At 40.6% G+C, this 9,732-nt stretch overlaps 1 protein-coding gene across 1 annotated transcript; it reads left to right on the forward strand.

The window, feature by feature from the left end:
- The first annotated feature begins 591 nt into the window (after positions 1 to 591).
- Positions 592 to 9,292, forward strand: zmynd12 (zinc finger, MYND-type containing 12). The gene is made up of 8 exons (XM_088289729.1): positions 592 to 731; positions 3,407 to 3,536; positions 4,686 to 4,857; positions 4,924 to 5,093; positions 5,175 to 5,297; positions 5,386 to 5,479; positions 7,236 to 7,381; positions 9,170 to 9,292. Exons 1-8 carry the CDS (start codon positions 592 to 594, stop codon positions 9,290 to 9,292), a joined length of 1,098 nt encoding a protein of 365 aa, XP_088145855.1.
- The last annotated feature ends 440 nt before the right edge of the window (positions 9,293 to 9,732 follow it).

A 9,732-nucleotide genomic window follows, 5' to 3' on the forward strand; every position in this document is an offset into this window, starting at 1 on the left:
GTACACAGAAAATGTTGTGGAGTACACTTTACTCCAAAAATACTATATTTGGTCAGAGTCAAATTTCAGAGCAAACTATTTAGCGTAAAATTTACTCTACGAATATTACGCTGAATATCTTACTCTCAAACTTTACTCTGACTACTGGGACCAAATATAGAATTTTCAGAGTAAAATGTACTCCACGAAATTTAGCGTGTAGGAAAGGAAAAAATAGAAGAAGGAAATAATTGTAGTGGTTGCGCTGTATGAAAAAAAATACTCTTAGTTGTCGTTGAAGCCGAACATAAGGCAGCCAGTGACACTTAAGAGTGTGTCGGGGAGTGTTTATCGTGACCATGACGACCTCGGACAACGCGCCCACTGGTGGCCTGTTCAAACACACAACAAAGAACACGCGTAGTGTTGTGACGTCACACGCATGCGAGCGTAGTGGATTTACTGAAGCACAAAAAGACACTTAAACAAACCCGCATCATACGGACTAAAAAAGAATATCGTTCAAAAATGCATTAACATTGCATTTACAGAGTTCATTTGGGTAATTTAGGTTGAACTCGGGGGTCCCAAAATTGGGGTGCTGAACGAATCATGGAGTCCAAAGCGCAGGACATTCTACCAACGACCGAGATCATTCCCCTCGCCCTGCCCAAAGGAACCGAAAAGTTGTGTGAACTGTGTCAGAAACGAGCATACTTGCAGTGCGCCAGGTGTCGAGTCACCTTCTACTGGTAAGACCAACAACTCCGAACATCATCACAAGTAGAATGCAGCACTCGCAGTCGTGTATAAAGTACGTGCCCCAAAGCGGTACTTGAGTACAAGTACATGTATCTTTTGGAAAAAATAACTTTGATTGAAGTCAATTACAATACTACACGTCTTTAAATATCATCTGCTGTACTAATGTATCAATGGTACTTTTATGGTATTAGATGTACTTGAATATTACAAGTAAAATATTTTTTTGCCAGTGGGTAAAATTGTGATACTGTTTTAAATGTATATGTAAATTTAACGTGTAACGAAGATGGTTGAACATGTACCCGAGTGTAAACATTTTAGTTAAGAAATGTAGTTGGGTAGTTTTTTTTTAATACAAGTAACAACTTGAATGACATACAACGGGAAATTAAACTTGAATACTTTAAATAAGTAATACATACGCCTCACGACACGAGGCGCACTCAAATTTTGACGCAGGGTGGCAGTGTTGTCCACGTGGAAATCTCTGAACGTAATGTGACTATAGTTGCCAGAAAGCAACTGGAAATGAAATTAGTAACCAAATGTTCTTGTTTTTCATGTGACTGTTTGGCTCGCCGCGATGTATGCTGGACGACAACACACCCGAATGTAATAGTTGTGATGTAACAGAATGTAAATTCATGATGAATTAAAATAAGCAAGGTCACAGGGCAAAAGGGGGTTGCCAGTTTAGTTGTTCTGACTTTCACAATGTTGGCGATTGTACAAGTGTCATGAAAATTAAAAAAAAAAAAAGCCCCCAATCTAAGTCATTAGTAATTGTAATTTGTTCCATTATTGCATCACATTTCTTCCAAAGCTCTGCTGTGGCCCTCCTTAACCCATCAATGGGCAAGGTCACAACTGCATTGTAGTACAAGTACAGATAATTGTACTATGTGCCACTCATAGTTTGAGCTCGCTGTGTTGACTACTGTGATGAGTCAAACACAGAGGTCAAATTTCATGCATGTGTGTGCATGTGCATGACAAATAAAGATGATTCATGTAAGTAAGTAGAAAGTACTGTACATATATTTGTTTTTCAAATGTAAAAAGTAATTACAAAAATACTCAAGTAAAGTACAGATACTTGAAAACTTAACTTATTACCAATATTAGGAATACTTAACTAGAGGTCACCAGACTAATCAGTGTCCTTTAGCAGGCTACTCCCATTCTCTTTGTCAACACTTTCATGAAACTGGTAACATGCATTATGTGTGTGTGTGTATGCATGTGAGTGTGTTAGTGCATATGTGTGTGTGCAATAACTCCGGACAGCGATGAAACGCTTTATAGCTAAGCATTGTTTTTATATTTAGCTTAGAAAAGCCAGAGAGGCCTGTAATTACGTATCCACTTTATATGTGCCTTGAGCTTGTCAGTGTCTCCTCATTTTTACAACTTTGACCCAAATAAAGATTCTATGCTGACTTTACATCGAGTGTGCTCTTACCACAGATGGATGACACCTGCACAGTCTTGAGTGCTGTGTCAACAAATGCTTCTGTTGCAAAGATAGTATTCAGTTTTGACTATAGAAATGTTGTGAATGATCAGTATTTCCTGTTGTAATTGTAGTTTGTTGTGGTCTAGAACTGTGCTTCTGTATTTTGATATTTCTCATAGTTTGATTACCTCTAAAAACTACTTCTCAGTGATGCCGTGCAGTATTAAACATTGTTTGAGTTATACGTGATTATCATTGTTTAGGCAGATAAAGAGTTACTTTTGGATGGGACGTGGCCAAAGTATTTTGCCTGCTGGCTTCTTCTTCTATCTCTGGCCAGAGACCGCAGCCCATTTGCTCTCGCAGTGGAAAGAAACACAAGACGCTAAGACTTGTTGCAGCAGCCTGAAGAAAATTACAGCAGCCCTTCGGCAAAAGCATACAATTTAGTATGATGACACATCTGAAAATGACTTGGTGACTCACACAGAGGGACTCTTGAAGGGGAAATATGATGTCAAATGGACTTTTGAATAACTTGTGTACAAATAACTGGCTCTCCCATCAAGTGTGGTATTAAACAGCCAAGTTAATGTTTTGTTATCAGCCTATTCCTGAAAAAGTGCAGCGTAAGAAAACAAATAAGTTAGCAATAGGAGCTCAACCGTCATGTAACATTTTGGTCTGCGCTCTGTAGTAGCTGTCCGCTTGCCTGTTCTGTCTTCTTGCTTTACCCCGATTGTCATGGGAACAAATTCGGTACTTGCCTGACATGGCACAAGATGGAAATATTGGTGAATTTCATTGAGAAATATGTAAAGTGTCCTGTCATTCTTGATCCTTGGATTAATTTGATAAAAGTATGTGATATCATTAAAACGCTTGAAAATTTTTTACATTTTTGTGCGTTTGGGGGCGGGGTCTCCTTTTAATGAGCACAGCAATGATCAGGTCAGACTACATTTGGTGTTAATTCATTTGAAGAAAGCATGAGGCTGCAGGTGAAGCAAATAATTGACACCTCGTCGGTTATGCCTTCTGTTTACGTTAGGTTGTTTTTCCCTCAGGATGGTTTCTAAAAAAACAATAACAAAAAATAAAATAAATAACACAACAACTGTAAATTCCCCCATTTAGGATGAGCTCTGACACATGTTATAAAACCCTAACGCAGGTTTTCTCTCCTGGTTTTCTTTCACACGGCAGCGATGCGGAGCACCAGCAATCCGACTGGATCGGCATCCACAAGAGGATTTGCCAGTTGCTCATTCCCATTCGCACCCCATCGCTTTTTAGTATGCAGCGTGCCGGCCGCATTGAAAATCTACTCAAAACGGTGAGGCCATAACATGCACCTTGGAATGACATCTGATGTCAAGTAGCCTATTACATCCTTAGGCCACGAGAGGTATAACATTTCCTGCTAGAAATTAGTTTCCTGTTTTCCTCTTCAGGCCACAGTAATTTCAAAAAAAGAATTTAAAAGCATGCACACATGCACACGCACGCACGCACACACACACCAACTCACCTGTGTCCAGTCCTGTGGAACCAGTGAGTAAATGTCACCGCACTTCTTTCTCTTTCTCTGTTTACGTTTCCTATTAAGTTAAGAACTCGAACAAATAATATTGACGTAATAAAATAATTATTAATTTTAGGAGAACTTGCAAAAAGAAAGAAAATATCAAATCATTAAAGAATGTACATGTTCCGGACTTGTAACTTTAGTGTTCTTTAACAAATACCTGATTTTGTAGTTGTTACTGGAATTGCTTTCAAATACCATAGACTATCAAATTAGGCTCCAAAAAAGCAAGTTTTTATGTATTGATTAAGATGTTCAATTATCGCTTTCCCCCTCTCCCCTTTTTTTCATGGTTGAATTTCGGACTTTCAGACCAGCTCAGATTTGTGGAGAAAAGGAAATAATTAAGTTTGAAATTTGGCATTTTGGTTCAAGATGCTTTTGCGGCAGGTTGTCTTTAACTCATTTTTATCGTGCTCGCAGTAGGCAGGCGACATTATAACACATACTTTGTGGTACTGCTTGCTTTGTCACTATATAATTGTACGATACTTTCAAGGTTTTTTTTCTATCAAAATAGGATTTCAATGCAATGAAAATATAATCAGCCTGCCTTCAATCTGTTAGGTTTCAACCTTATGCTTAAATGTATCCATCCACCTTCTGCAGTCATGCCGCTTACTCTGGAAGCTTTACAATGAGAGATAATGAACGGATTTTTTTAACATTGACAAAAAAGTTCATGCTAGCTGCTTGCACAGTGCTCCTTTCTTGACTAACTACTAGACTGTCACTACTATAACTACGATACGGCTTTGGACAGTAACTAAAGTGCAACCTAATCAAGATGATGAAATGCCTCTCGCCTCTCCCCTGCTCACCCGGCACCCAAATGAGGACAAGCGCTATATTAAAAAAATGATTTGATGCCTTATATGAATTGTATCTCCTGTGCAGAAAGAGCTGATTGAGATTTGCAGGTTGGTGGCGGAGAGCAAGCTCTCTGAAGGGAAGCATCAGGAGGCCGTGCCTGCCGCCCAGGCTTGTCTGCGCTGTTCCATCGATGTGTACGGACCCAACACGGTCCAGCTGGTGCCCGCTTACCTGCTGCTGGCTGATGCTAACATGGGTGAGGAATGATGCTCGTCCCATCTCTTGCGCATCAGATTTGCATTTGTGTGATTGTGTCATGCAGGCATGGGTAATTTGGCCCTAGTGGCGGAGCTGCTGTCCCAAGCGGAGTGGGCGGTGTTGAAGAGTCCCGAATGTGGCTATGCGGTCCACCACCGATTGCACAGGAGCATGGGCTGCCTCCACACGGCTACGGGTCACTTTGAGTCAGCTCTTTTTCACTTTGCCAACGATGTACGTGCAGTCATGAGTAAACCCAGTTGATGCACATTTTCCATGGTTTCCTATGAGGCTTTCCGTCTGATATTTTTTCAGGTCTATTTTGCTAGTGAGGAGTTTGGTTTGGACAGCACTGTGACATGTGGAGGTTACTTCCTCATGGCTGATGTGTTTGTCAAAAAGGGGGAGCCCGCTATTGTTCATTCCTTGTACACAGAGGTGATTTATAATCCAACAGTGATGCTTTACCAGAGTGATCAAATATGATTCATTTCCCTTACAGTTAAATACAAATATTTCTCCTTAGGTGGCAGAGACGTGGCACTCTCACCTGGCCAAACTCCTGGAGAGTCACATCAAAAATATGCAAAAGAATCCTGACACGCTGGAATCCTCCTTTGGTGCGTCAACGATTCTCATATGAGTCACGATAACAATTGTTTATTCATGTCTTGTCCAATAGTGTCTTTGAATGACCCCCCCCAATCCTCCTAAAAAATATTTGTTTGATAAGATTTGTTTTAAAACGTTCTCATTTCTCTTCCCATTGCAATCCTACACATTATACTGAAACCAAATATTTGCAAGTCAATAAACATCAATGTAGCAATCCCGCACATACTCATCAATGTAGATCAGCAGGACTGCTTGGACGTCACATGGCTCTGTAGTGACTTGATGCTAGGCCAGGCGTGGGCAAACTATGGTGCGGGGGCCACATGTGGCCCGTTAGACATTTTAATCCAGCCCGCCGAATTTGAAAAAAAATTAAGTGAATAAACCTTGTTAATATTTTATTTTCTAAATACTGTGTTTTTTCAAAGACATATATATTGTTGTAATGCTTTTGTTCACTTTCATTTAAAATTAAATGTTTTTTTATTTTCTCCGATGAGGTGAGGCTACCAAAACACTCCATCCATCTACCCCTTGTCCGGCCCCTCTGTCAAGTTTTAGAACCCATTGTGGCCCGCCAATCAAAAAGTTTGCCCACCCCTGTGCTAGGCAGACTTCGCATGATTTAGTCCTGACAAGCTTGGGGGCTGATGGAAACTCAATATGAAAATGACTCCATTCCGATTTGTTTTGCGATAGAGGGCTACACTGTGGTTGAGTCGTTAGCATGTCTGAACGCTTCCTCCTGTATCCTCAAAACATGCATTTCAGGCTCATCGAAGACTACTTGTTTGTACATTTGAATGTGAGTGTGAATGGTTGTTTGCCTATATATACGTTGACTGGTGACTAGTCCAGGTTATAGCCCGCCTCTCGTCCAAAATCAGCTGGGCTCGGCTGCAGGGCATCTACAAACCCAAAAGGATATATCATTTAAAAAAAATAAATACAATTTAATTGAAACTACTCTGTGTTAAATATAAAATTAATCTAATTAGGAAATAAAAACAGCTTGCAATGAAATGTTGCAATGTGATGCAAAGTAGGTTTTCCTTCCTTCCTTTCCACCTATGTTGTTGTGAACACTTCGAATTGGAACCACTCAAAGCCAATCAAATTTGGCATATGACATCACAATAACACCCGTGATAAAACAGCTTCATTGACGTATCACTGAAAAAGAAGGTCAACAGGGATAAATTTAGCTGAGCTGACTTGCTGCGCAACCGGAAGGCTAAAGCTCAGCTCTACAGCACGCATGCTAAGAGACCGCCGCTGACACATATTTGACTACGCGGCATCCGCAATACTAGCCTCTTATCACAGCTGCTGCCCTACATATGACACTAAGCTTGTTAGCTGCCGTGCAATTTGCCAGTGGATGCTTCACACTAGATCCAGATTTCCCAAACAGCTCAAGACACCCCCACACCCCCTAAAAAAAACCCATATATGAACCATATCATGGATTGATACCTAACTGTGTATTGTATTCATTTCACTCTTGGTTTCAATACCAATACCACATTATTTGTATAGCGCATTTCACAACAAAGGACCATAACACAATTGCCCCCCATGTTTGGGGAGATCTCATGCAAGACGTTTTTGCCATAATTCAAAAGGTATGTTTGATGAAAATAAATAAATTAATTACAAAGCTCTGCACCTAAAGAAAAGGACACCACACCTAATGGGGACACTGCACTATTATACATGCATGGTGTACAACAATGTGTATCTTTATCGCCCTTTAACCAGATAAAGGTCAGCAAGTGGAAGTGGACAAGATGCTCAGGTCCATTTTAGAATTTGAGCAGGACGAAACCCGAAAGGAACCCGCTCAGGTGGCTATGGCGGCCCACTCGCTGGCCATGCTCTCCTTCCTAGGCGGTGATGCCACAAAGGTGAGTCACCTGCTCAGGTCAATGAAAGTCAACATACTACTAACACACTTACACAGTGCCCTATTTACCCCTTGGTGTACTTACTTTGGTCGGTCGTCTCCGTGTGAGATTATCTGTGATTGTTAAAGCTTTAAAGATGAAGCGGGGATTTAGTGGAAGCTGCACTGCCACATGCACACGGAGTTCAACATCTTTGAAAACGAGCTGGCTCTCTATGCTTAGATGCAGCTCGTTTATTGATTTTTAATTATTTCCATCATTGAGGGAAAGAAAGTTGCTTCCAATAGTTCATAGTTTTTGACAGGCCATTTCGCAAATGTTTCCTTTTGATGGAGTTGTCTGATTAGTCAAAGAAAATAACTAGATGAATTCAAGAAAATTGAACCTCATAATGTTTTTGTAAATGGAAGCTAGAATCAATCAAACAAATCATTCAAGTGCAAAAATCATGTCAGTTTTATTTCTTGAAATCAACATCTGAAATAAATCCTATCCCCAATCTTCTAATTCATTGAGATTGGATTATCTTTTGTATTGTCTTACATTAGATTGTGTAAGTGCACCGATATACTGTAATTGTCCAGTGAATCAGGAGAGAAATTGTTTTTCTTCTAAACGAAGCCATCCACAGATCTCAGCATACATTGGAAGTCTCCCAACCAGACAGCTGATTTTACACCTTATAAAACCTCATCTGCATCACTAATTTCCATTAAGCTTAATGAGCAGTGTCTGGCACACCAGGATGGATGCCAGCCGCACATACAGGATACTACTAAGTGTAAGATGTTTTTTTTTTTTTTAAGTGTGTGTACAGAGATGAGTGCAGGCACCACTCGAACAGGCTGTTGAACCGGGTATGTGGTCCAAAAATGTTGGGAAAGTTCCTTTAAAAAAACACGAGATTGAAGAAAGCGTGAGTGTGCCATAGGCCTCAGTCTGCCTTCCACTGTCTCATTGCTCGTCTGCACTGATCCACTTTGGAAAAAAACAGAGGCCATGCTCCTGCGCTATAATGACCACTTTTCTCCCTTCCAAGTCATAATGTGCGATGACAACTTTGGTCCGAGTGGTACTTTAGATGCCATGGTCACATTTTGCTTCTGTTTGTGGGCTGCGGTGCAGGAGCTGTCATTTAAAAAGGATAGTGTAGCGAAAAGTGATGTACCGGGATAGAGAATTAAAGTCAGATTTTTACTGGAAACTGAATGCCCCACAGATGGTTTGAATTCTATTTATCTTAGCTAGCTTGCTAGCCATTCATCCATCCAAATGCGCACACTTTTTTAAATCTCATCTTGCTGATTCTTGTCCTTTGTGTTTTGCATGCTCCACGTCACATCAGAGACCCATCGTGTCTGACAAATGATTGGACAAATTATCGTTTCTGTGTCCAAGCTTCTCAACGTGACTGACCCGCCCTGAACTATTTTATTTACAAAATCAGGGGTCTTTATTTCTCCTTCCTTCATGGACCCAATAACACGTCTGGACTCTGGTGCACCGCACCGGCTGCACTGTCGATATTTACGCCCCTGTGCGACATAAAATATGTGCAGCAGTCATGAACATTTAACTTCTCCATGGGGGATTGTAATGTGTTTAATAGATTAATAAAACATTTAAAATATATCTAGCTGAGCAGGCTGTGTCCTCCTCTCAAGGTTAAAAAAATGGGTTGGGAAAGGTCAGATTGCAGTAATATTACATAAATCAGCTTTTCTTTCTATAGTGACAGCTGCTGCTGCTTTTCTCTGAGTTTCTGCTCTGTGTGTGTGTGTGTGTCAGGCTTTGGGATTTGGACGAATGGCGCTGGAAGCGAGCCAGCTGATACCAAACCATGAACTAACGGAGCCCATCCGGGCCCTGCTGCAGCTGCTGAGTAAAGACCCGCAGCTGACTTCCACCTAAGTGGGAAAAGAATGGGCCGTGGGTCACATACAACCCACTTTGTTCGTTCATCCAGTCCACTGAGATTTGACATTGTCAAGAGTCATGTGTGGTTTGTTATTGTGTTTTTCCTCCCATAAACTGGTTAGTTCATGTTTATCTTGAGTTTTGGATTTATTTGGCTCAATAAATACATGATGGATTAATATTGTAATTAGGGGTGAATTACATGGTTTTATTTTCTACATTTAAGTTTTTGTTTTGATAAAATTAGTCATTTGTATCATATTGTATTTGTATTGATCATATTGAGCATTTTTGAAATTGTTGTCCACCCTGTCATTATGGGGTAACCCGAGCTAGAGGGGGTCCTACAGGGGCACTGAACCCCCCCCTGCCTTTGAAATATGCTTGTATGCCCAGATGCCAGATTTATTTCAGGGTGTTCCCTCATACCCGCA

Source organism: Idiotropiscis lumnitzeri, chromosome 3 (assembly GCF_059441095.1).
Source record: "Idiotropiscis lumnitzeri isolate Australia: NSW breed Sydney's pygmy pipehorse chromosome 3, RoL_Ilum_1.0, whole genome shotgun sequence".
NCBI lineage: Eukaryota > Metazoa > Chordata > Actinopteri > Syngnathiformes > Syngnathidae > Idiotropiscis > Idiotropiscis lumnitzeri.

Bases quoted from the DNA above. Each gene is read 5' to 3' on its own strand.
- zmynd12 (XM_088289729.1), top strand. From the start codon at position 592: ATGGAGTCCAAAGCGCAGGACATTCTACCAACGACCGAGATCATTCCC. The intron at 4,858-4,923 runs GTGAGGAATGAT...TGTGTCATGCAG, and splicing joins GCTGGCTGATGCTAACATGG to GCATGGGTAATTTGGCCCTA. The intron at 5,480-7,235 runs GTGCGTCAACGA...CCCTTTAACCAG, and splicing joins CACGCTGGAATCCTCCTTTG to ATAAAGGTCAGCAAGTGGAA.